This window comes from Neoarius graeffei, chromosome 4 (genome assembly GCF_027579695.1).
Source record: "Neoarius graeffei isolate fNeoGra1 chromosome 4, fNeoGra1.pri, whole genome shotgun sequence".
NCBI classification, from domain to species: Eukaryota; Metazoa; Chordata; class Actinopteri; order Siluriformes; family Ariidae; genus Neoarius; species Neoarius graeffei.
The window spans coordinates 6566943-6594678 of record NC_083572.1 but is presented as its reverse complement, the minus strand read 5'-3'; the positions used below and the strand labels follow the sequence as shown (position 1 = coordinate 6594678).

The window sequence follows — 27736 nt, the reverse complement described above, 5'->3', positions numbered from 1 at the left end:
AACCAATAGGAAAAAAAATTCTGGTTCAAAGCCCTGCTTGAAAGAACTAAAAATATGACATGATCCAGTATTTTTGATTCAGTTCTAGCTACAAATGTTCTCTACGAAAATGCACATTTTCCATTTCAGCTGAGCAAAAACAAATAAAAAATAAATTAAGTCACATAGTTCTGGTCGGGAGAAGTGTGTTTATTAGCTTTGGGCTCTCTGTTTCTGCTGTGTGACATGCAGCATTTAATAGTGAAGCCATAAAATAAGCCCCAGATATCAGATATGAGGCTCACAAACAAATGCCAAAAAAAAAAAAAAAAAAACCACACACACACACAGGAATTGCTTGTGTGTGTGTGGATGAACTGAATGTTCCAAAGCCAAACATATGAATGAATCTCATGGGTAATTGCTCACATCTGCAGCACAACTCCCCCACAATTCACATGGTACAGTCCAGCCAATCTCTGACAGGCTTAAAAATGACATCATTTCTTCTTTGGCTGATTGGGTGTGTTGAATTTGAAGAAAATGATGTCGCCATCCTCCACCACATAGTTCCTTCCCTGTTGTCTGTACTTTCCTGCAGCCTGTCCAGAAATCAGGGATGAGAATATTTAAAAAAAAAAAAAGTACAGTTGGTTATAGAAGTCTGCACGCCTGGACAATGGAATTATATTCGCTAAGAACACACGTGTGGTCATGGTTGGCCTTTATAACTTCTTTTCTGTCCTCTGAACCTCTATCAGACCTTCACATCTATAAGAAAATAATGTTGTAAGCCAAGGTATAAGCTTTGGTCTTACCTTAACAGCAGCCTCGGTGCCCTCCTCTTTAAAATCCGTAAACTTCATGACCTCAGCCATAATGAAGCCTTTCTCAAAGTCCGTGTGGATCTTACCAGCGGCCTGTGGTGCCTTGGTGCCTTTCTGTAGATCAGAACAGCACGCAAACACACGCAGGGTTGAGAAAGCATGCAAATATAGCATCATCCTACCATGTAGGGTTGCACAATAATAGCTAAGGTGGTCATCATCTTGATAAACCCAATGTGTATTGCCAACTAGAGGTCTGCACGGGTCGGATTTTTCAGTCCCGCCCACATTGTGCAGTCCCACTCCCGCCCGCAAAGAATTATGATTTTCAGTCCCGCTCGCGCCTGCCATATTTTGTCCCACTCCCGCCCGCAAACCCCGCATGATGCAGACGTTCGCGTCAGCGCTCAAAACTAACGGTGTCCCGGGGACCATAAAAAATGTCATCGGGACACAAAATTATCATATCTGGGACAATCCCGGGACAATGGAAAAAAATAGATCTAGAAAAAAACTTCACATTACATTATCTCTAGCCGCTTTATCCTTCTACAGGGTCGCAGGCAAGCTGGAGCCTATCCCAGCTGACTACGGGTGAAAGGCGGGGTACACCCTGGACAAGTCGCCAGGTCATCACAGGGCTGACACATAGACACAGACAACCATTCACACTCACATTCACACCTACGGTCAATTTAGAGTCACCAGTTAACCTAACCTGCATGTCTTTGGACTGTGGGGGAAACCCACGCGGACACGGGGAGAACATGCAAACTCCGCACAGAAAGGCCCTCGCCGGCCCCGGGGCTCGAACCCAGGACCTTCTTGCTGTGAGGCGACAGCGCTAACCACTACACCACCGTGCCGCCCGAAAAAAACTTCTACATTAATATTATTTACAAAGCCGTAACACATACGTAGACATTCACCTAATTTGTCAATTTTAATTTTAAAACGTTAACAGCGAAAAATACATAGTAGCTACACTTTCGATGCACCTGCATCCGTAGGCTACAGAGCAGCGCGTTCTGTTCTAGAATCTTCAGCCGGAGTCCGCATTATATGGACTTGGAATGGAATTGCTACCGCACACGCTGCGCCGACTCTTGCCAGAACAAAAATGCTTAAGTGGTTGAAGCGGACCGACCGCGGGGAAGAAACTGAAAGCCCAGACATAACGTCTCCGGGACCTTCAGGATCCAAAGTGTCCTCGCCTGGTCTGCAGGCAACGCTAGCAACTGAATGAACTTAATGAACACTGTTAGACACGTTATAAAATACAACAGGAATGATGTGGATGATATTGACGGAAGATACCGTTCAACAGAATAAGTGAGTTTTCTTGGTGTCTTTCTAGTTCAGAAAGTTTAGTCAGTCAGCAGCACAACTAGGCTCGGACCTGCCACTATGCTGATGTTGCTTTCGGCAGCGAAAGTTCATAAAATGGATAACGGAAAGTTCATAAAAATGGGTAACGGTAATGGATAACGGAAAGTTCATAAAAATGGATAACGGTAATGGATAACGGAAAGTTCATAAAAATGGATAACGGTCTCATCTCATCTCATTATCTGTAGCCGCTTTATCCTGTTCTACAGGGTCGCAGGCAAGCTGGAGCGTATCCCAGCTGACTACGGGCGAAAGGCGGGGTACACCCTGGACAAGTCGCCAGGTCATCACAGGGCTATGGATAACGGTAATGGTGAAAATTATAAGTTGGCCTTATAAGTGCCAACAGATATTCAAGGTATAAGTAGATGAAATGAACATAAAAGGGGTCTTATTTTCAACTAAAGTGTACTGCAGATGTAGGGAGTTGAAACATTTTCTGAATGAGCTAGTTGGCCCCTTTAAATAAACGGGTATCTATTCATACAGTGAGATCGCCAAAGTTTAATAAACTGAAAATGCAATAACTAATTTTGAAGTAGATGATGTATAGGACGTGTCGCTTGTGTCTTGTGACTTATTGTAAAAATGATATAAAGGGTTCAAAATCGCATAGTTACAAATATAATAGTAACTTCATATGATAATATTAACCACTGGTTATTTCAGAGAGGAAAAAAATGGGGACACTATTGCTTCCATTCGGGACAATACAACACAGAATTCGGGACCACTGGGGGACACAAAGAAAAAAAAAGTTTATTTCGAGCCCTGGTTCGCGTTATTTCTCAGGAAAGTTCTTGTCTTGACACAGCGTGATGGTGCCCCGCCCCCTACTTTGAGTGGATTTGAGCATAAATATCTACAGCTCACATTTGTTATTGTTTACCTTATTTCTGAATTCAGCATGTAGTATGTCTAATAATAATTAGTGTTGTCAAGCGATTAAAATATTTAATCACAAATCACACATTTTTATCACATGAGAAACCATTGTAATTCTCTGATCAGCATAAAAAAGTGTAAGGGCTTGCTTTGTACCAATGTTTTTTTTTTATTGCAAAGCAAAGCTAGTAAAAGAAATGAATTGATTTCCTGCTTGCGTTAGTCTACAACTTTAATCAGAGAGACAGGTTACACAGTGCCGGTAGGCTTGACTCAATGCTATCCCAGAAATCCTTCCTGTAATATGCAAATTTGGCCGCCTCTGATTGGACAGCCAAATTTGCATATTACAGGAAGGATTTCTGGGATAGCATTGAGTCAAGCCTACCGTCACTGTGTAACCTGTCTCTCTGGTTAAAGTTGTAGACTAACGCAACAAGTAAATCAATTCACTCATGGTTCTCTTGCTAGCTGGGTGTGAACTGCGAGTCATTAGAGCGATCAATGGCAAGTTTAAGATGCTATTTCTCACTCAATCCGGCAATCTGACTTTCTCTGCAAATTTAGGCATCTTAAAATGTTTTTATTAATGCCAAATAAAATATCCAGCACAAATTATATATGATAGACATAGATTAATAATTTATACATTTTATTTCAAGCATGTTTTTAGTTAGCGGGACTGCAGCTTATCACCGCTCCCACCCGCGCCGCATATGTGCAGTCCCGCTCCCGCCCGCGTGCGCATATGTGCACTTCCGGTCCCGTCCGCGCCCGCAATGAGCTTTCAAAATTTGTCCCGCGCCGCACTGCTTTGTGGCGGGTCCCGCGAGTCCCGCGGGACTCCCGCGGGAGTGCAGGGCTCTATTGCCAACAAACAGAACCCAAATGGCCCCCCCAACACATTAAATAAGTCTGTTTAAGTCAAAATAGTGTGTGTGTGTGTGGTTACCCTGATGGTCCATGCGCGTACTTCATCAGGTCCCGCTGTAAAGAAATACTCCAGCTGCAGTGCCGCGTAGCCGCTCTTTATGATCTTGGTCAACACACTAAAGCATGAACATTTTTACACATTAGTATACCAACGGCTAATTGTACACTCACTGGCCACTTTAATAGGAACCTGTTCTTGATTCTAAGATTCCTGTTCTTGGCTGCAGGAGTGGATCCCAATGTGGTTCTGCTGTTGCATGCTGAGATGCTTTTCTGCTCACCACAGTTGTAAAGAGTTGCTATATCCTTGCTGGTAAAAAAAAAAAAAAAAGCTCGAGCCAATCTGTGCCAAGTTTCCCAAAAGCATCATAACACTAAAGATCATTGTTAAATGGTAGAGTGAGCAGCACAATGAACACTCTCTCTCCTAGATATTTTAAGTTCGTTTCTTAGACAAGGATTTTTTAAGATGTTACCTTGTTAACAGTTTCGGCGAGAACCTTCCGCCTTCTTCAGAAACAGTCACCAGATGTCGAGTGGGGACGTGCCTTATCAGCTGATGTTGCGTTACGGAGACGTGAACGTCCCGCCCAATTTGACAGGTAGTTCACGCCTCCTGCTGTCAGGTCGCTGCTCCAGGTGTGCGACAGCGTGTACGCTCCCTCATCCCGGTTCATCGTCCTCTGCGCCCGCTTGCGTATCTCCACTGCCTCTAAAATCCAGCGCTGGTATCTATTTTCTTCAGCGCGAATGACTCTGGCCTCTTCCCAATTCATTATGTGATTTTGCCATTTGCAGTGGTCTGAAATGGACGATTTTAGGTTTTCTTGGTTTGCTTTTTCTTTTTCGGATCTTGTGAGTCTTTTTGTTGTTTCTTTTTCACATTCTATTTGGTGTTCTTTCCTACGTGTATGGAAGCATCTGCCCGTTTCACCAATATAGACTTTATTACATGAACGGCAAGGGATTTCATAGATGACGTTGCATTTATTGTCCAGTTGTATTTTGTCTTTGGGGTGAACTAGCAGCTGTCGGAGGTTCTTGTATGGCTTGACCGGGGTATTGATGTGGTATTTCCTCATGGATCGTTGGATGCGTTCCATACATAAAAGGAGTTACAGAACGCATCCAACGATCCATGAGGAAATACCACATCAACACCCCGGTCAAGCCATACAAGAACCTCCGACAGCTGCTAGTTCACCCCAAAGACAAAATACAACTGGACAATAAATGCAACGTCATCTATGAAATCCCTTGCCGTTCATGTAATAAAGTCTATATTGGTGAAACGGGCAGATGCTTCCATACACGTAGGAAAGAACACCAAACAGAATGTGAAAAAGAAACAACAAAAAGACTCACAAGATCTGAAAAAGAAAAAGCAAACCAAGAAAACCTAAAATCGGCCATTTCAGACCACTGCAAAATCACATAATGAATTGGGAAGAGGCCAGAGTCATTCGCGCTGAAGAAAATAGATACCAGCGCTGGATTTTAGAGGCAGTGGAGATACGCAAGCGGGCGCAGAGGACGATGAACCGGGATGAGGGAGCGTACGCGCTGTCGCACACCTGGAGCAGCGACCTGACAGCAGGAGGCGTGAACTACCTGTCAAATTGGGCGGGATGTTCACGTCTCCGTAACGCAACATCAGCTGATAAGGCACGTCACCACTCGACATCTGGTGACTGTTTCTGAAGAAGGCGGAAGATTCTCGCCGAAACTGTTAACAAGGTAACATCTTAAAAAAACCTTGTCTAAGAAACGAACTTAAAATATCTATAATAGTTAGACATAATGAACTTCCACTACTCTCTCTCCTAGTTAAGATGCTCTTAGCTTTGGGGAAACTCACCCCTGTCCATTTTCTGATCACTGACCTCTTATCAACAAGGTGTTTGTTTCCACCCACTTGATGTTTTTCGCACCATTCTGTTGTGTATGAAAAACCCAGAAGATCAGCAGCTTCTGAAACACTCAGACTAGTCCACCTGGCTCAAACCAACACCCATGCCACAGTGAAAGCCACACTCTGGGATCATGATTTTTCCCGTTCTGATGTTTGAAGCGAACATGCATCTGTGTGATTTATGCACTGTGCTGCTGTCAACGGAACTGCACAAAACAAAATAGCAGGTGGATGTATGGGGTTCCTAATAAAGTGGCCAGTGAGCAAATGCATCTTCCATCTAATGACAGAAAAATATCCTGAATGTCAGTGGTTTTCAAACTGCGGTCTGCAAAACCAGAGTGTCTATAAACTTTGTTAACAAGGTGGAAATCAGCCTGACCATGATCAAAGTTGTACTTTTTTTGTGTTGTTTTAATTATACACTTATTTGCCCGGTCACTTACAATGAATGGGTTTAAAAAGTTCAAACTCAAAAACAAGTAGACGGTGGAATGTTCAAGAACAAGAAGCTGTATGGCTCTGATAAATAGTCTGAAGATTATCCTGCACCAAATATCTGAATAGTTGGATAATATTCATCAAATTATTCTGTCCTGAGTGGGTCCAAGTGCAAAAAACTGTCACAGCTTTAAAGGTCATAGGTAAGGGTCGGAGGTGAAACGTAGAATATCAACTTTATTGTCTAGAAGAACGACCCAAAAAGCGAATTCGATCTTCCTGGTGTCTAATTTGCACCCGAAAATTGAATAAAATGGTTAAAATATACAGTTTTGCCCAATTTCCAAAGGTTTGTTTACATCTCACTTAGGCGCACTTTCACCGCCAGGGGACCGTCGTCGTGACGCCATTCAAGGCAAACAGACCGGGAGCAGCTCTGTGTTTACTTGCGAACCGAGCACACGTGTACGGACTTTGGTCGTGAGAGGTTGTGTAAAATGTCTGATAGCAATTTTGAAGTAGGAACTCTCCAAATTGAATATCGAGAGGTGAAACCGTACATGTATGAACTAGGGATGTTAACCGATGACCGTTTGACCGATGGTTGACCAAATCAACGTCAACCGGTTAATTTTTTCTGGTTGTTGGTTTAAAAAAAAAAATCGTTTTGAAGCTGCCGATTTTGGAGCGGAGAACCTGGAATTCTGTGCTGTAAACGCTTGGGGCATGCCATACGGTGTAAGGACGACAGCTGACAAATCAGAAACACCCATTCAGTCATGTCCCGCCCTCCCGCCCCAGTTGAACACAGCTGCCACTCGGTGAAAGAAAAGTGTAGACACAGGCTTTTTAGCTTACAAATTACTACTGTTTTTTTTTTTTAATTATTAACAGAAGGCACATCGTGTTTAGTCCTGCCTTGGCCAGTGCATTCTGAAAGTATGTTTTGGTCTGTAGCCAACAATGCATGTTATTGCAGATCATATCTCTCCACACAAACTAAAGGCGCAGATGCCGCCTTTTTCACGGCTGAATCGTGCAGATCCGATTTTTTTTTTTGGGCGTTGGAGTGTCTGAATAATTTCATCAGAGTAAATTCTGTATTAAAATTACTAAATAAGCAAATGCCGTTACAGTCCATGAAACAGGAAGTATGAGAAGAAAACAGTAAATCAGAAAGCTGCGCACACTTGCGCAGCTTCCGCGAAAATGTGCGCAGCTTTCTGATTTACTGTTTTCTTCTCATACTTCCTATGTTTCATGGACTGTAACGGCATTTGCTTATTTCGTAATTTTAATACAGAATTTACTCTGATGAAATTATTCAGACACTCCAATGCCCCCCCTAAAAAAAAAAAATCGGATCTGCACGATTCAGCCGTGAAAAAGGCGGCATCCGCCAAAAGGCGCGCCATTTACATCCCTGTTTAAACTCATAGGTTAACCGACTTTAACCGGCTAATGAGGCTCGGTGGTCGGTCAAGATTTTTTTTTAGTTTTCGCCATCCCTAGTATGAACCTATGGCCGTTGCGAAGCAATCTGTGAATGTGGCTCACTGGTTTGACCGTGCGGCCTCGGAATCGGACAGCGACTCGGTCGACTCTGATCGCGGTGACCCCGGACCTCAACAAGACTCGCGCCCAAACGATTTATCCTGGTAGTTATGATAAATTCTTACTTTCGTCGTAATACTAAGTAAGAGCCCTTTTGAAGAATAATTAAACCGCCCTCCCTAGTGGATATAGGGAACGATTACTGGACAGCGCGCCGGTAGGCCACATTAGCCTGCCATCCGCGGCATTATACTATTTATAGCCGATTCTAAGCGCGGAAATATCCCTTTGTCTCATTTCCACAATGATTGTACAGGATCCCTCAGGATTCTTGACTTGTCAATTGCAAGCAAAAGTAAAAATGTTTCCCTCCAATCTTCTCCTTTTTGCTTGAGCGTTGCTGCTCCGTTTCTTCTTTGACTGCTTGATTTTGTCTCGTGCACAATCCACTCTCTCCGCCTCGTCTCCGATTCCGGAAAAAAACAACCCACTCGCTCCGCCTCTTCTCCTTTTTCAGAAAAAGCCAACCCACTCGCTCCGCCTCTTCTCCTTTTCTGGAAAAAGCCAATCCACTCTCTCTGCCTCTTCTCCTCTCTCGGAAAAAGGTAAAAACTTCTTCCTGAACCGGTCCCGTTGTTACAATTCACTGCACAACAATAAGGCATGTTTTTTCTTTGGAAATTCCCAAACGCACGTCTGCACTCAAGCCGAACGGCAATGCAAGTAAACGGAAGTGGACTCAACTCAAGCGATTTGTCTTCAAATGACGTCACGTGCCGAGTGGTCACGAAAATCACCGAGCAGAAATTCGTCACAATCCGCACTAACTTATTTTAATTATTACTTATTAACAATACTTCTTGCGACCGGAAGAAAATTAGAGGGTTTTTTAACATATAAAGTTTCAAATGTGTATAAATTGAAAACTGTTGCCTATGACCTTTAAAGGACCGCGTCACAAACCTTTTAAAGCAGGTGCAAGCGGCATTTCATCACAATAGTCAATATTATTCACTTTTTTTTTTTTAAAGATGTTTTTTGGGCTTTTTTCACCTTTATTGGATAGGACAGTGTAGAGACAGGAAATGAGTGGGAGAGAGAGACGGGGAGGGATCGGGAAATGACCTCGGGTCGGAATCGAACCCGGGTCCCCGGATTTATGGTATGGCGCCTTATCCACCTGAGCCACGACGCCCCCAATATTATTCACTTTAATTACTATAGTAACAGCTATAATTACTACAACTCCTCATCTTTGACGTCTGTACTTATAATGCTTTATACCTGAATTCTTATTTTGCAAATATACCATTAAAATGTCTCCACTGACCATAACGAAACCAATATGAAACATTCTCAGCAAAATAAAAGTTTGGGGGGGGGGCAAGATGAGAAAAATAATGTACGAAATGGAGCTGACCTCTGGGTTTTATTTTCCTCACAGAACTTCTGTTTCTCCTCATCGCTCATGTCCTGGTATTTGTTCTCAAAACCGCCGCTGAAGGGGATCACGAGAGCGCCTGGGTCATGAGTGTCTACCCACTCCTTAATCTTCACCAGCCTGCAGGGAACGACATAGTAATGACTTCTACTGATAATAAATACACAATTACTGATCCACTATAGCATTACAGCTGACCAGATATGATTTAGGTGGTAAAAGTGCAAGTTCGTTTAGGTTTAATTAATAAAATGGACAATCAATCAATATACAAAAGACAGAAGGTGTATGTATTAAACCGGATACTATATTGCAGAATCGAATGGTGCCTCAAGTAACTATTAGTTCATTTTCTGAGCTTGAATAAGAGTGAAATTGTACTTTGGTTGCACAGAAAATTAACACCAAAAAAAGAGAGAGAAAACGTCCTTGTAATATTTTTCAGTCATTAACTAGAAAGGTTTACCAATTACCAATAAGTAAACCAAGTGTTACCTAATCACCAGAATACAGTTGTAAAGAAGGATTAAATAACAGCATGTAATGTTATGAGACGCTAAATCACAATTACAAATTTGACGATTCCAATCGATGAAACAGAAAATTAATCTCTTATTATTATTATTATCAGGCTGCGTAAACTTAGTTTTTCCTCGCTGTAATTGCACTGCGTAGACAGCAATGGACGCAATAACGCAACAGCAGGAATGCACGTGACTTCACCCTAGGTGGAAGTAACACAGCTCTAATACTGCGAAAACGCACACAAAAAAGAAAAACAGATCGACACTAAAACAGGAAAGAGCTGTTGTGAAATCAGATCTCTCATTTTACATATTGCTGAAAGATAAAGAAAAGAGAAGCAAACTGAGGTAGTACAAATGTTCGTAAACGTTTATGAAGAAAAAGCTATTTTTGTTTTTCATTTTTAATAAAAGGAATATTTTAGCGATTATACATTTTACTCCAACCTTTACAAACGTGGGGAAATAATTCCTGTTGGTTATAAAGAATACTTAGTAAAAGGAATATTTAAAGCTAGACGGCCTTTCGGTTTCATAAAATCGGTGAAATTTAGTTCCGTTTGAAATTTGGTCATTGTGATATGTTTATTTCTGTAATATCTAAAAAAAAAACCACGCAAAAAACCCCCAGGCCATTCTGTTCTGTGGCTGGGAAGTTATTTAATTTGAGGGGATTAAAGCAAATAATGTGCATGAAATCACTCGCTTCGCGCAGTCAAGTGGACAGAGGAAGTCCGTGCGCGCATGCGCAGGTTTCCCTTCTTCTTTTGGGTTTTACGGCAGCTGGCATCCAAAGTGCTGCATTACTGCCATCTACAGGTTTACCTTTGAGCGTGCACTGACAGTTCCATCATTCTGTCCCTAAACGAACAGCTGATCACACCGAGGTGCTCGCTGACGCTGATACTTATTAGTTTGGTCCTGCGTTTCCTTTCCTTCGTATATAACATATCTTTTCTTCTCGCTTTCTTTCCGTTACTGTAGTCGCTCTTTCACGTTTCATTTGCACGCACACGTCCTCCATTTTCCTTTCCTGTTTCAAATTTGTATCCCACAATGCCTTGCGTGAACGGGGAAAGCCCATCACATGATGTGACGCATGACGTAGTATCTAGAATCGGGTCATGGTGAAGCAGGAAAAAATAGTGGAGAATTTAGGGCCACGTGGAGATAAATTCATTAATTGTCCTATTTAAACAAGAAAAATAATAAAATTGGAAGTCTACGATTCAAATTCAGTAGCTTTCAGTCCACTAAACAAAAATAATTGGGTGTCGGGAAAATTCTTTTTATGACCTAGGCTTAAGATCTGAAAGGCCAGCTAGTTTTAAGTTGATGAACAGGAAAATAAATACTGCAATTTTTTTTTATTTTTTCCCAAAAAAATATCATGGAAAAATCAAAATCATGAAGCCAGTATCGTGAATCGAATTGAATTGGGTGAATCGTGATATACCTAATTATATAATTAACTAGTTTAAAACATTGTCTTGTTTCACGTGTTTATTTTTTTGCTCATTATGCACTACTATTCTTTTTTTTTTCATAATTTTGCACTACATTTACTGTTGTCACTTTCTGAAATGTTGCCCCAAGGCCTTAGAGAATGCAATTTTGTTCGACTGTACACTTGTGTACGGCTAAAAATCTAATCTAATGCAGGTCCAAATCTCCAAAACTCACAGCGTTTCTGCAGCGCTGCCGCTCCGGTATTGCACAATTATTTCGCGGCTCAGTTCAGCAGCTCACGTCCACAGGAAACGCCACGGTTTGATTCAGAGTCGCATTGTAAACGAGTGACCTTCTCACAAGTGCGCACTTTGAAGCGGACCGATGCCACCTCGCTCAGACGCTCTTAGATCCCCGTGTGACTCCGGTGTTCATACCTGACTAAAGAACCGCACGGAGAACGAAACCACACCAGGGATCCAATCGAACGGACTAAATGCTGCTTATGTGAAAGCATCATCATCCACCACGACTCACCATTTGTTCTTTTTCCTGATGTAATCTTTCTCAGAGAGATTCACCAGATAAATCATAGGCTTGGACGTTAGGAAGAGATATTTATTCAGCACCTCGATCTGTGGAAAAAGACTGAAGATTAAATCAGACAGCAAATGCAATTTCAGTAACAGGATCAGTGACAGGTTGATTATTTCTCTGATCAGCATCATAAATCTAACCGCTCAAAAAGCCTTTACACCAAAACGGACGTGTTCACACAAATAAACGCAAACACATCGGACCCAGACGATAAGATTGTACCTCACAGATCTTTTAAAAGGACAAGCTGCTCCTTCATAACATGCTTTAACTGGGTGTCATGTGATTTGGACCTGGCGCTTAACTGGTTGGCTTTTAACGCGTAGCTGCCTGGATAACACGATTTCAGTTTGTAGAAAAGATGTAAAATAAAATGTCGTCACCTCTTTGTCATTCCAGTCGTGGTAGTATCGAACGTGTTTCTTCTGGTCGACCACCCACGACTTGATTTTACACATAATGTCCTGTTTTGGGGGGGAAAAAAGAAAAAAAAAACAGAATTAACTCATTCTTTCTTAATTTTCAAGCTCAATACAAAATAGAGATGAAAGTGGAGCAAAGAAAAAAACACTGAACTTTTGAAAGCCAAACTAAGATGGGGGGGGGGCAATGTACCCTGAAAATATTTTAATAACATAACACGCAAAACTCTGCATTCTAGTGCATTTTAGTACTTATTTTCACTAAAACAAGTTATAACTTTTAAGCCTTTTTCTTTCATGTACATTAATGATTAAAAGTCCCATGGCATGAAACTTTCACTTTGAGGTTTTTTAACGTTAAAATGAGTTCCTCTGACCTTCTTAAGTCACCCCAGTGGCTAGAAATTTCATAATGTGTAAACCAAACTATGCCCAACATTTGAGAATGGCGCGTCAAAACGGCGCGTTGATAAGCTCTTCCCTTTACCACGTCAGCAAGGGAGATGATCCCCACGCCCCCCCTCTGGATTCCCACCCACTGTATGGATTGCCCCGCCCAGTTGTAGTGAGGAGACCATAGAGGACACAACAACATGGCATCACCTAAGCGAGCGAAACATGGAAATTGCGCTGTACATGGATGTGACAACACAGAAAAGAGTCTGTTTTTACTGCCGACGGGAGAGCCCCTGAAGACGCAGTGGCTTAATTTTATTTACTTCAATAATACGCCGTCGAGTCTACCCAAGACGGTGTATGTTTGTCGGAAGCATTTTCCTGATGAATGTTTCCACAACTTGGGACAGTACAGGGCAGGTTTTGCACATCAACTGTCACTGAAGCCTGGGTCCGTACCAAGCATCCCTGCCGCATCAGCAACAAACACCGAACAAGTAAGTGTAGAACTGTTAAGTCGTTTAGCCGTGTTTTAAAATCGGTGCGTTAGCCTAGCAATGGCTACATTAGCTGTGCAGCTAACCGCTTCCTGCAGTTAGCCAGGTAATCTGCGCTACAAAACTAAAGAGCATGCAGCATGCTCTGTTAAACTGAGTTTAGTCTGGAAATTGACTGTAACTTATGAGCTTATGTTTGACTATTGCTCCGCAATGCATGTCTTCTGTTGGATAAGCGCTATGTTGCTGTAGTTGCTGCTTCTATCCTCTTTGGTTATGGAGTGCGTGTTCAAGCCTAGGGTATTATACGTTCGTAAACTACCATTCCGAACACTCTCACTCTCTGTTCTCTGTGTCACGTTGAGTTTACGAAAGGAGTCCGAGGGAGAACGGGGTTTTGTCTTAGCAGCGTGGCTACAGGCGCTGATAGCAGCGAGTATGTGTGCGCGTAGCTTGGTCAAGCCCCCACCCTCTACCCTTCCCCGCCTCCTGCTTCTCATTAGCAAAACGATGCACTGGGAAAAGCGCTGAAATGGGGCTTTCTCCCAGGAGGCTATATTTACGTGCCGAGGGTTCATTTCGAGAAAGGCTGCGGATATAACATCCGGAAGCCTCCACGAGCCCGTTTAAACCATCAACAAACCACCATGCCATGGGTCCTTTAAAATAAACACCACTTACTTGATATCGAATCAGTAGCCTTGGCGAACCACGAGGTGAATTTCATTTATCTTTTTATCTGCAGATTATCTTCCGATACAACGAGGTTTCTCTTATTTCGTTTCTGGTTCTGATTGGTTCAGAAGTTTATCAATAAGTAGAACAGGTAATTGAACTTGATCAAGATACGTGCTGATTGGTTACGAAGTTTCACTCCTGTTACACTCATTCTTACAACACGATGACAATGGCTTCGCCACTCATTCTCGTGTACCTTTGATAACGTGAGATCAACTGTTCGTATCGCGAGATCACGATTCACCGTTCTGGTGATTGTAACGCTTATGCGTAGTGTGCTATTGTTACACTCATTCTTACAACACGATGACATACTGGCTACTGCCTCGCGTCGCCTCTATGAGGCAGCAGCCATGAAAAGTGATAAATGTTCCCATGCGTGCGTGTGTGTGTGTACACAAGAAAAAGGGGCGGTTCACTTACGTATTCAGGTTTGAGTTTTTTGTCTCCGCCCCTTACAGCCGTTTTCTCCAGCTTGTCTATGATTGGCCCAATCATCTCCTCATCCTTCATCCTGAGCTCCTCGTGAATGATCTCAATGTCACGCACCGGGTCCACGCAGCCCTCCACGTGGATGATGTCTTCATCCTCAAAGGCTCCTGTACACACACACACACACACACGTTAGCAATGACAGGGCTGTAGAACTAAAGATACATTATGCTTGACCCCATTTTAAGGAATAAAAACACGTTCTTTTAGAGCAAAACTATCAACGATCATGATGGTGTGATAAAGCGGCGTCACTGTGACACATCGATGTTGATTATTTTCCCGTTTCCTAACAACGTGTCCTGAAATGTTTTATTCCTCTTATACCACAGGAATTTCCACTCATTGCTTTTTATTTTTTTTTAAATGACTCGACACACTTTTCCTTCTATTTATAATTAACGTCTAAATGTATATGCTTTGAGTTGAGTTACGCAGGTATGTGGAAAAACAAGAGTCCAAAGACTTCTTGTCCGCGAGCTTCTCTATGCAGACGATGCACTAAGCAGTGTGCATCCTCAGCCCTACAGCTACAAGAACTTCTGGATGAGTTCAGTACAGCATGCCAGAGATTTATGGAATCAATTTTGTGCCAAAATGTTCATACAATACTTTTGAAATGTCGAACAAAAACGACAAATCAAAATACACAAAAAAAAAGTCCATTTTTTTAGACTGGCAAACAAATTATTCGTGTAATCGTGCAAAATATCAGTCTCCACGTCTTTCTCAGTTTTGTTTGACGTAATTTATTTTGGTTGCGATTCCAGCTTTCCCGTTTGCGCTCCCTGACTTTTTGCTTGCGGTTTTGGCACAAACTTCACGTGTGGGTGGGCTGTCCAGGAATGCATTCCCACTGGCTAACTTGTGTTTGACTGACAGCTACGCTCAGCGATTCCCCGGAATTCAACAAAGTGTAAATTCAATATCATAGTCGCCACTGAAGTCCACTCGATCCTTGTTTACCGTCAATGGATCGGTCACTCGTCAAACAGTCCGCCAAAATCCGAGTAGGAAATAGCTGAGCGTTAGCCTGGGCCCGCCCATCCTAAGTGTGACGCAACACGAGGGCCTGTTGCGAGCTTAGTCTGGCAAGGCAAGCTATCTCCAGCTCTTCCAAGCTCCCGAAAAATCGGGAGCCAATCAACTTTGAGCATCTCCAACGGCCCTGGGTAGAGGCGTGTTCAAGGCAGTGACGTAGTAGAACTGCGACCGGAAGCCATAGATTGTTTACAGAATCTATGCCGGAAGCGCTTCATTCACTAGAAACATTACGAACATGGAGCAGCGGCAAGCCTTTGACACAGCGGTAGATGCTGTATTGAAAGCATTCAACGGGAAGTTCTCATTGAAAACGGAGCAAAGAGCAGCCCTGGAGGTATTTATCTTCTTCCTGTTACTCAAGCAGTTTCCGTCGCGTCACATACATCAGAGGAAAGAGTGATGTGATTGGTTTAAGCTTCGTCACAGCCTTTTCTGGCTTCGACCAGTAGCAAACTGAGGCATTTCAGGGAGGCGGGTCAACCACGCCTTTGGGAAACGGTTGGGCTTAATATCTTTGCCAGACCAAATGCTCGCAGAGCTCTGAAGTCGTGTTAGCCAGACTAGCTGAGCGTAGCTGTCAGTCAAACACAAGTTACCCAATGGGAATGCATTCCTGGACAGCCCACCCTCACGTGAAGTTTGTGCCAAAACCGCAAGCAAAAAGTCAGGGAGCGCAAACGAGAAAGCTGGAATCGCAACCAAAATAAATGACGTCAAACAAAACTGAGAAAGACGCGGAACAAAAATAAAAGGTTTCTGAGGAGTAATAGACTGATATTTTGCACGATTACACGAATAATTTGTTTGCCAGTCTAAAAAAATGGACTTTTTTTTTTTTTGTATTTTGATTTGTCATTTGTGTTTGATATTTCAAAAGTATTGTATGAACATTTTGGCAAAAAATTGATTCCATAGGGATTTGGTCTCACCATTAGTCTTAAGAAGACAGTTGTCCTATCCCTAACTGGTAATCTAAGCTTCTCGATCAACAACACAACACTCGATAATGTTGACTCCTTCACATATCTTGGATCAACTATAACATTAATCTTTGTCTTGATAAAGAACTGTCTACGAGACTTGGCAGAGCTTCCACTGTGTTTGGAAAACTTGAGAAACGCGTGTTTAGAAATAGGAAACTTACCATCAAGACCAGGGGTGGGCAATTATTTTTTCCATGAAGCCACATGAGAAACAGAAAATTTTGTGGAGGGCCGGACCATAAGGCTGAACTAAATTCTGCATAATATTAATTGTATTTCTTTATATAAAGCGATAAATATCATTGTTTTTACAAGCTGCTAAGACTGGTAAGAGTATGGAAAAAAAACGAGGTTGCCTTACAAAAAATGTCATTTATTCAATCAAATTTCCCAAAACAATGGTTAACAAAATGTGAACGTTTGTACCATTTTTTTTCAGTCACATTCACCCCAAAACACAATAAAGACATCACAATATTGTCTTTCTACTCCAAATATCAAACAAGATGCATCATATTATAATAATGATGCCCACATTTGTAGTCTAATCACCTCATTTGGTGCTTTTTATTTGTTCAGTGAGAGAAATCTAGTCTCTGTTGGTCTTTAACGAGTGCATCAGAGTCAGGTTGAATGTCTGAGGTGGAGATGCGAAGCACAGCTGACAGATGATCATCAGTCGATTCAGTGTAGAAATCAGATCTACAGATCGGCTCGGGCTCCGGCGCCTGCTGGTGACGTCACACTATGTGGTTGGCTGGACCGTTTGAAGGATGACGTACAAGTTTGAGGTTGGTCTGGACAAATTACGGAAGTAGTTATCGCGGGATTCGGTTTCGTGGGATTTCATGTCATGTTCATGTCGCGCGCATTGCGTTTTTGTTGAACACAACTTCAAAATAAAAGCAATGCACATTCAGTCCATGCATGAGGTAAAATTAGAAAATACATTTATTTTGTAATTTCTAATTAACCTTACGCGGGCCGGTCAGAATGAACCAAAGGGCCGGATGCGGCCCGCGGGCCGTAAAATGCCCAGGTCTGATCAAGACCAAAGTAAGAGTATACGAAGCTTGTGTTTTGAGCATACTTCTGTACGGCTCTTTGGGCTGGACAACTTATCGCCGTCAAGAACAGCGACTCAGTGCTTTTCACACAAGATCTTTAAGATCTATACTTGGTGTCACTTGGAAAGACAAGATTACCAACGAGGACCTTTTTCGCATCACAGATTCCAGCCCTCTATCATGCATCTTGAAATCCACTAGACTCAAGTGGGCTGGGCATGTCCACAGAATGCCAAAATCTCGCCTACCTCGGTGCATTCTCCATAGTGTTCTCAAAGATGGATCAAGGGCAATTGGTTGACCTCGCCTTAGGTACAAGGATGTTCTGAAACGAGATCTGAGCGACTTCCAAATAAACCCTGCTACCTGGACATCTGTATGCCCTGATCGTGACACTTGGCGTGCAAGTCTCAGGTGCGGTATTAGGGTGGATAAAGAGGCTACCCTGGAGAGACTCGAAAGACGGCGGAATCGCCTGTCAGCAGGGCTTTGAACCAGAATTTTTTTCCTATTGGTTCGTTCCGAACAGAAACGGAATTTTAACGTTTCCGGTTTTGGGTTCCACCATTAAATAGACGTTCCCGAACCGGTTAGAACAAAAAAAATTTCGTTCCCGGAACGGTTAATTACGTTCCCTGTCAGCTGTTTAACAAATGGCTATAAAATTATGTCTCTGTCTCATCCAGCTTAAGCCAAATGTAGGCTAATTCTATTACAACCTTCATTAAATAAGACAAGAAATAATTCAAAACAATTATTATTTCAAATGTTGGCGATTTGGATTCTCAGTACGTCTTCCCATCTACACAAACAGAAAAAGTGCCAAAAATGAAAGATAATTCGTTTAGTGCGTTACCAAAGGCTAGTCAGGCCCTATGCATTGATAGGCTAACAGAGGTTAACGTCATTTAATGTTCACGAGCCTCTCATTAACGTGGACAAATATATTGATATCGTGTTTGAAATTGACGTTTTTGAATAACGATAGACTGCAATATTTACCTCTTATTTAAGATGTGGAGACGTGATAGTAGTCCACCCTCCCGCTCTCTCCATTCAATCAGCGAACGTCACACAGGAAGTGAACCCCAGCGGGTCATAGAAACTTGCGCAGGAGAAGAATGACTTTTTTTTATTTGTAGGCTACGGAAACTTTGAGGAATGAAATAAAAACCGGTACTAACTGGTTACCATTATTTTTAATAAGCGTTTCTGTTCCGGAACATAAAAAATAAAGTTTCTGATTTCGTTTCTGTTCTATGTGAAATAGAAAAAGTTCCCGGTTTTTGTTTTCGTTCCTTGAACCGGTTCAAAGCCCTGCCTGTCAGCTATAGATGATGATTGATGATGAACTGTTGCCTCCCTGGCATAGTCGTTTACGGCTGAAGCTGGCCTGACTGACTGAGTTGAGTTACGCAGGTATGTGAAAAACAAGCGGTCTCATTACATGAAACACACAAGTAGAGCAGCGGACTCACGTGTCATGTGAAAGATTCCATCACAGGCACTGATGTGCGAGAGGAAGGCGTTTCCCAAACCCTGTCCAGCATGAGCTCCCTTCACCAGTCCGGCGATGTCCACTACATTCAGAAAGGCTGGGACCTTACTACACACACACACACACACACACACACAGCAATACCAGGTGTGTACTGTGCTCCGATTGTACACCTACAGTTCATTAGTGATTACGTTACTGTACTAAAAATGATAAAGTCAGAAACTCGTACCATGTTGCTCCACCAGTTTCCCAGATCAAAGTTTAAACATGTAAACACGCTCATGTGCATCTGTTTTACATGTAGATACCTGGCAGGCTTGTGATACTGGCACAGGAAGTTGAAGCGCTCGTCTGGAATCGGTACGCGACTCTCATTCGGGTCGATGGTGCAGAAGGGAAAATTCTCCGCCGCTGCCTGACTCTTCGTCAGCACGTTGAAGAAGGTTGATTTACTGAAAACGACAAAAAGTTAGCAGCATGTCAACGGATGCACACCAGAGACCTAATTTAAAAAAAATACAGTCGGAGGAAAATGTTTGTACACCCTTTGGAATTTTTTACATTTCTGCCTAAATTGGTCATAAAACATCATCTGAACTCTCCAGCAATCTTAAGAATGAACAAACAATGTCTGCTTGAACTAAAACCACCCAAACATTTGCGTTTTATCATATTTTTATTGACCATAATCATCATCATCAGGGCGGCCTCAGCCGAGCTGCACACCTAGCTGTCCAATTCTCACGATCCAGCATACAGTTGGCTAGCTCGGCAATGTCGGCCGCCCCTGTGTCCCTCTTCAAAGTGTCCAAGAATGTTGTTACTGGGCGTCCAGGCCGGCGAGAGCCGTGGGTTGGCTCCCACAAAACTAGATGGCTTGCTGGCAGATCGCTGTGGCGGAAACAGTGGCCTGCAAGGCCAAGCCTGCGCCAGGCAACCTTGTCTGTGATCTTGGGCAGGTCGCCATATAGGACTTTGTTGGAGATATGGTCCTGCCAGTTGACGTTCAATACAACTCGCAACATGCGGGTGTATGAGCCGTCCAGCGACTTCTGAAGGGATGTATTCAGTGCCCAGCACTCACTTCCATATAGAAGTATGGGTTCCACGGTGGCGCGGAAGAGTTTGATCTTGAGATCTTGTGGCATGTTTGATTTCCAGACAGCCTTCATATCGTTTAGGGCTCTCCAAGCGAGTGCCTTGCGCACCTTCATATCACGACTTGTGGAGCTGAGCCAGGAGCCTAGGTATTTGAAGTCGGCTACTTCCTCCAACGGGCTGCCATTTGTCGTCACTAGAGGAGTTGTGGGGACATTGAAAGACATCACTTTGGTCTTCTGCTCATTGACAGTGAGTCCGATCTGGCGACACTCCAATTGACCATAAGATGGAATTATTCACAGGATAGGGAGGCATAAGTAAGTACACCCTTTGATTTAGTAGCTGGTTGACCCTCCTCTGGCTGCAATAACTTCAACCAGACGTTTCCTGTAGTTGCAGACTAGATGGGTACAACGATCAGGAGAAATCTTGCACCATTCCTCTTTGCAAAACTGTTGCAATTCAGCAAGATTCCTGGGATGCCTGGAATGGATGGCTTTCTGGAGGTCATGCCACAACATCTCGATTGGATTGAGGTCAGGGCTTTGACTGGGCCATTCCAGAACGTGAATTTTGTTCTTCTGAAACCATTCTAATGTCGAACTGCTTCTGTGTTTAGGGTCATTGTCCTGTTGCAGGACCCATCCTCTTGAGTTTCAACTTTTTGACAGATTGCCTCAGGTTTTTCTGCAAAATATCTTGATATACTTGAGAATTCATTTTCCCATTGATTATAGCCAGTTGTCCAGGCCCAGAGGCAGCAAAGCACCCCCACATCATGATGCTACCGCCGCCATACTTGACGGTGGGGATGAGGTTTTGCTGATGGTGTGCTGTACCGACTTTCCTCCACACGTGATGTGGTGTGTTCCCCCCAAACAATTCAACTTTGGTTTCATCAGACCACAATATGTTTTTCCAGTGGCGCTGAGGAGCATCCAAATGCTTTTTCGCGAACTCCAAACGAGCAGAAATGTTCTTTCTGGACAGCAATGGCTTCCTCCGTGGCCTTCTCCCATGAATCCCATTCTTGTTCAGTGTCTTTCTTATAGTAGATGTGTCCACAGAGATGTCTGCATGTTTCAGTGATTTCCTCACGTCTTCAGCGGACACTCTTGGGCTACGTTCACACTGCAGGCTGAAGTGACTCAAATCCGATCTTTTCGCCCATATGTGACCTGTATCCGATCTTTTATTGACAATATGAACGACACAGATCCGATTTTTTTCAAATCCGACCCAGGCCGTTTGGATATGTGGTCCTAATTCCGATTCCTATCCAATCTTTTCATATGCGACTTCAGTCTGACTTCAGCCTTGCATGTCATCAACAAGCCACAAACGTCACTATTCTGCGCTGAAGTAGGCGGCGGGTCTCTCAAAAAAAGTTACAACAACATGGGGCATAATCACGGGCGCAGATAGAGGGTGGGACTCGTCCCACCCAGATTTAAATTCACCTCGTTCGGTCCCCCCCATTTATAGGGAGGAAAAAACGTCTATGCTGTCTTTCTTTGCATAAGGCAAACCTCACGGAAAAATCAAAAGACTAATTACCATTCGGTTTATTGAGGTGCACAGCAGTGTATACATAGTTGCAACAACTCACATAAAACAAAACAAAGACTGATATTCGGTTGGTTGAGCTGCGCAGGCTGCACAGGTTGCGAGCTCGAGCTTGGTTGCTATGGTTACTAACAACAAGTTTGACAGGCATATCGGGGTTGGGGTTGGTTTGCTGGCAGCTTTGTCCCCCCCAGTTTTTTGTCCCCCCCAGTTCAAAAAACGTATCTGCGCCCCTGCACATGACATCAATGCGAGGGACGCTTCGGGCTGTGAAGGTTCTGAATCTTCTCAATGGAAGGACGCAGAGGTTAGGGAGCTGATTTCCATTTGGGGGGATGCAGCTATTCAAGCTAGACTGGATGAGTCATACCGCAACCGGGCGGTTTTACTTCCGTAAACACTGGCCATGCTCACTGCGTGTGACGTCGTCGTATCCTGCAATGCGCATGCGGAACACTTAGGTCGCTTTTCGTTCATACTGAGGATCACATACAAGTCGCATATATTTGTTAATGTGAACGACCTCACAAAAAAATCGGATTTCACAAAAAAATCGGAATTGAGCATTAAGCCTTGCAGTGTGAACGTAGCATTGGATTCTTTTTTACCTCATTGATGATGACTCGCAGTGCCTTTGGAGTGATCGTCGCAGGGCGGCCACTCCTTGGCAGAGTAACAACCGTTCCAAATTGTCTCCATTTGGACACAATTTTTCTAATTGTAGACACATGAACACCAAGGGTCTTAGAGATGGTTTTGTAACCCTTTTTAGCTTTATATAAATCAATTATTTTGTGTCTTAAGTCTTCAGACAGCTCCTTTGAGCGAGGCATGATGCACAGAACATGCCTCTCATCAAAACACACCTTTTAACTGGTTTTCCAGTGGGGTGGGTAGCTTACGACACACCTCAGTGATTGGACATCAGGTTGGCTCACACCTGAGTCAAATTGTTTAATCATCTAATTAGTCTAATTAGCTCTTGGATGAGCCTTAGCTAAGGGTGTACTTACTTATGCCTCCCTATCCTGTCAATATTTCCATCTTATGGCCAATAAAAATATGATAACATGTAATTGTTTGAGTGGTTTTAGTTCAAGCAGACACTGTTTGTTCATTCTTAAGATTGCTGGAGAGTTCAGGCGATGTTTTATGACCAATTTAGGCAGAAATGTAAAAATTTCCAAAGGGTGTACAAACATTTTCCTCCGACTGTAAATAAAATCTCGAGATCAGTTTGAACAAACAACCTCATTTTCAATGTTTATGAGGCATCACTATGTTTGCCGTTATTTTATTAAGCTAATGATGGGCTTAAGAACTTAGGCTAACTAGAGATCTACTAATCGCTAAACGAACACACTTGAACCGATGCTCGTGAAGAAAAACGACTAGCAATGCACCGAACCTCAAAGCTCTGAGCATCGTGCAAAACCTGAACCGTGATGACAGGAAGTGTCAAAGTGAAAAACGAGCTGTTGAAAAGTTGTTTTGATGACACTCTTACAGCTAGTGACGAAACAACTAATTTACAACATTCGATCATAAAAATAGTCGCCAAATTTATGAATCACTTCACGCCACAATTGGCAAAGTTATTTAAATCGATCTGCTTGCAAGTAGTTAAACAGTTGATAGCCTAAATCAGTGCAAGAGCGTTTAATTTTCTGAAAGTACAGTTTATCTTTAATATTTACACGTTATATTACGTGTCAAGTCAATGACTTGGCAGCTTAAATTCAGGATTTGTATCAAAGGTGGTGGGAATCTCCAAACGAGTCGATTCACTCATGAGAAGAACGAAGATGTCAACCCCAAAGCTTCAAAAACAGTATCTCTAATGATTAAGAATGCTTCAGAAGCAGACACACCAACAGCCAATCTCCGCCAAGGACAAAACAAGAAAAATTGAAGACGGTAAACAGTAGGGCTGTAACGATATGCGTATCGAAATCGCGATACGCAGAGCTACGATCCGTATCGCGATACAAGAAGGCAGAATCGCGGTACACCCTTTCAAACTTCTCCTCAGCCCAAAAACAGAGGCGCTTCCAAACTTCAATTTATGAATACTTTACTTTTTATTTAAATTACATTTTAAACTTACTTAAATTACTTTTATTTTTTTATATCTATTAGTAAGTCGTTTTTTCGCCGACCTGCGACAATCTTCTGCGAGTCACGCAACGTCCACACTCGCCACTGGCAGAGCATTCGTTTCTTTTAAGCGGTCGCCATTCTGGTTGCGACGCGGGGAGCGAATCTGTAAACAAGCAGCTCATTGGCTGGCTAGGTGTGCCACAAGCCAATCACAATCACTTGACCGGAAAGGCATGCAGTGTTGCCAGATTGGGCGGGTTTAGGTGCTTTTTGGCTGGTTTTGAACATATTTTGGGGTGGAAAACATTAGCAATATCTGGCAACACTGAAGGCATGTCTGCTTGGGCGGAAGCCTTCTGCGGCAGTTACATTTTGACACGCGAGCAATGTTTCACCATAAAAATTCCGTAATTTCCATCTGTTTTCCGCGATCACAGAAAATCATTGGCCCTATGAGAGTGAGACAGTGAGAGAGCCCCCCCCAAAAAAAATCTTAACGGATTTACACGATTTGGAAAAATGACTTTTTCAGAACCGAAAAAAACAGAGCTTCCGGCTCAACAGTATTATTTTGAGAAATAAAACAGTCTTTGGATATACATTTGTTCATTTTTGCATACATATTACTCATTCTCTGCAGTGGTCTGAATTATTTGTCATTAAATAGTTAATGTAAGTAAGTAAATGTTAATAAGTCAAATTTACTACTTTAAAAAAAACATTTAAAAAAAAATCGTGGGCGTATCGAATCGTGGGTCAAAAATCGCGATACAAATCGAATCGTGAGTTGGGTGTATTGTTACAGCCCTAGTAAACAGTAACTAACTACATCATTAGCTACTGTTGCTGTACGACAATCTCGTGTATTAGATATTAAATTAATGACCACATGAGATATTTGTGAGCTGATTTCAAACACAAAAATATAGACAGGACGCAGAACTTTCTTCCCAAAATCCAAAACAAATACAAACTTAAACAAGTGTTGCTAGGCAAAACAAACCTCGCCTGGTAGCACTTATGATGAATATGAAGGAAAATATCGCAAAAAAAAAAAAAAGATTTTGACCTTTTTGGTGAACTTAATCTCGACCTTGTGTGCGAACATACCTGGCCAATAAACATGGTTCTGATTCTGATTCTCTGCTCTTCTCAGCCAATCAGAACACACTGTACTGCGCGATTGTTACAATCTAACATCACGATGACATAGCGGCTACCGCCTCTATATGAAGCAGTAGCCACAAAAACCTTGACGACTCCCAAAATATTGGCGGTTCTATTTGAGACCAGTGCCCGTCTATCCTGAAAGTTTCATGAAGATTGGTCCAGCCGTTTTCCCGTAATATGATTTAAAAAAAAAAAACACTTATGCTGAATATAAAAGAAGATATCATGAAAAAAATAGGTCCCCTATGGGTCCATGTGGCTACTGCTTATAAATAAAATTGTTTTCTGATCCCATGTAAATATAGCGTATATTTAATCGATGACGCCGTAGCCACAAAAATGAAGCATAATCCAAAAATGAATAATTTAAAAATCACAGAAGTAAAATATACCAAGTGTCTGTACTTTTATATTATTCTACTCTTACAGTTTTCGAAACTGAAACCTCCGAACCAAAGCTGCCGCCATGACCCAAACTCTTATTTCCTGGAAATGGCCCGGCGCTAGAGCTCAGTGGAACGCATTTCCCCTTTGTAATAAAGCATAAACGAGTCTGAAAGCCATTTCTTTAGTCTAGTCCAGCGTTTCGCAACCTTTTTTCATTCAAGGCACCCCCATATAAAATATACGCAGTCACGTTGACCATACGCTGACCCCGGCAGTGACGTTGTGACCTGGGAAAGGGGGCCATGAGACAAATTTTGATGATGCATGAGGCGGCGGCGATGATCTGCATTAGTGTAACTATCGTTTTTTGGAATTTTAATTCCTTTTATTTATTTAAATGTTAGAATATATAATTTTTTGACAGCACCCTGGTTGAGAAAGGCTGGCCTAGTCCGTAGCGGGTGAGGTAATAATAAATCAACAGAGCGGAGAAGTTATCGTCAATGGGGTTTCAAAGTGGGCATGGCCAAAACCCCTTCCTTTGCATATGTAAATTAACCATGAAACCATCCAATAACAGCAAGGTACGCAAATGAGGCGAACAGTGATCCAATCAGCATGTTTGTGGGAGGAGTCTTTCAGAGGCAGCATTCCTGCAGTCTGAGCTCAGAGCTTTTTTCTTTTTACCTTTTTGGTCACCTTGACTTTGGCCGGATGGCCCCCAATATTTTGGAGGTTCTATTTGAGACCAATGCCTATCTATCCTGAAAGTTTCATGAAGATTAGTCCAGCCATTTTCCCATAACATTGTTTACAAAAAAAAAAAAACGACCAAAAACAATACCTCACCCCCTGGTGGACTCCGTCCTGGGCGAGGTTTAAAAAAAAAAACACTGGCATTTCAGTCATGACATCAATTACATTACATTATTACATTATATGGCATTTAGCAGACGCTATTATCCAGAGCAACATACAACAAATACAAAAGTCAGGTAAACGAAGTGCTGAACTTCTAGGAAAGAACATTCTAGTGCCAACTGAACAAGTGACAGTTGAAGTACCAAGACTCAGCAAACAGACTCAATAGAGAAAAGCAAGTCTCCGGTGGCACGGTGGTGTAGTGGTTAGCACGGTCGCCTCACAGCAAGAAGGTCCCGGTTCGAGCCTAGCGGCCGGCGAAGGCCTTTCTGTGCGGAGTCTGCATGTTCTCCCCGTGTCTGCGTGGGTTTCCTCCGGGTGCTCCGGTTTCCCCAACAGTTCAAAGACATGCAGGTTAGGTTAATATGGGACAGCCTTGGGCTGAGGTGCCCTTAGTGAGGCACCTGACTCCCGACTGCTCCCCGTATGTATGTGTGTGCGCTCATTGCTCATGTTCACTGCTTCAGATGGCTCAAATGCAGACAGGAATTTCACAAGTGTGTGATGAATAAAGTTGTGCTTTCTTTCTTTTCTCTTCCAAAGGCTAACCACTACACAGCCTGTATTGGTCAAGGCCGATATGCATGGAAGCAGGGCCGAGGTGCAGCCTGAAGAGTAGAGAAATGAAAAATGAAACAAACCCCACGTTTGGTAATCCAACAATCCCGATTTTGAGTGAGGTCCCGAATCTTCCGATGAGAGGGGGCAGCTTTGGTCCATCTCCTCCCTTCTTCGGAGGCATCTGCAATTAAAAAAAAAAAAATCCATTATGAATACAAGAAGACATCTGATGATCACATGATAAACACACCTTTTTAGGAGCCATGACTGAAATGTGTCAGCACTACTCTCTTCATGAATCTATCATCATTCATAAGTTGAAATCTTTACATTAGTATAGTCAAATCTTACTTAGTTAAGAGTGATTCTTTCTTTCTGGGCTGTCTCATTTCAGCACACATGATGCCCAAAATAACCTCCGATGCACAGTTAAGGAGGGGTGTAGGATGACCAGGCTGGCCTGCTGAGCTAAATATAACCCATATTTCATAATTCATTAATAAACACATATCATTAGCTCTTATATCACTGCCATACTTCCTCAGCAGGAGCATCTGTCTGTCAGTCTGTCTGAGTGTCACAGCCAGATATTTACCTCTAGCTAGCTCCATTCATTTCTACACACTTAGCATATTAGCTTCCTCGCCCCTGTTAGCATTATGGCACAAAACAGTGTGTATGTTCCAAGCTATGAAAGTTGAATACAAACGCAAAACCGTGAATTTATCCATGTTTGTGTTTGCATCACCTTGAATTAAAGCTATGTTTGATTACGAAGGAGGAATTTCAGCGTGCTGGAAAGCAGCTCACACGCTTTGCACAGCCCAGGCGACGGCACGAAAAGAAATCCGGAAGTATA

General features: G+C 42.6%; 1 protein-coding gene and 1 long non-coding RNA gene across 3 annotated transcripts in view; one reads left to right on the top strand and one right to left on the bottom strand.

Moving 5' to 3' along the window:
• Positions 1 to 27724, top strand: part of LOC132884787 (uncharacterized) — a 33661-nt gene extending 5937 nt beyond the window's left edge. Inside the window, exon 2 of the long non-coding RNA XR_009654493.1 lies at positions 26860 to 27724. This is a non-coding gene — a long non-coding RNA (uncharacterized LOC132884787). The remainder of the gene's footprint in view (positions 1 to 26859) is intronic.
• ola1 (Obg-like ATPase 1) lies at positions 169 to 27736 on the bottom strand. Of its 2 annotated transcripts, none has more exons than XM_060918732.1 (11): positions 27626 to 27736; positions 26958 to 27058; positions 19380 to 19523; positions 19049 to 19176; positions 14408 to 14583; positions 12315 to 12395; positions 11872 to 11969; positions 9341 to 9481; positions 4033 to 4129; positions 798 to 920; positions 169 to 581 (listed from the first exon to the last, which is right to left on the bottom strand). In XM_060918732.1, exons 2-11 carry the CDS (start codon positions 27056 to 27058, stop codon positions 480 to 482), a joined length of 1191 nt encoding a protein of 396 aa, XP_060774715.1. In that variant the 5' UTR covers positions 27626 to 27736; the 3' UTR covers positions 169 to 479. The 2 variants fall into 2 exon arrangements, with proteins under 2 accessions (XP_060774715.1, XP_060774716.1); XM_060918733.1 differs by having other exon boundaries at positions 26963 to 27058.

What these genes read in the sequence shown, in the direction of transcription:
- ola1 (XM_060918732.1), bottom strand. Translation starts at nt 27,058, where the DNA reads ATGCCTCCGAAGAAGGGAGGAGATGGACCAAAGCTGCCCCCTCTCATC. An exon ending in GAGGAAAATAAAACCCAGAG is followed by an intron (nt 4,130 to 9,340) that starts GTCAGCTCCATT and finishes TTCATGCTTTAG; the next exon opens with TGTGTTGACCAAGATCATAA. An exon ending in GCACCGAGGCTGCTGTTAAG is followed by an intron (nt 582 to 797) that starts GTAAGACCAAAG and finishes ATTTCTGGACAG; the next exon opens with GCTGCAGGAAAGTACAGACA.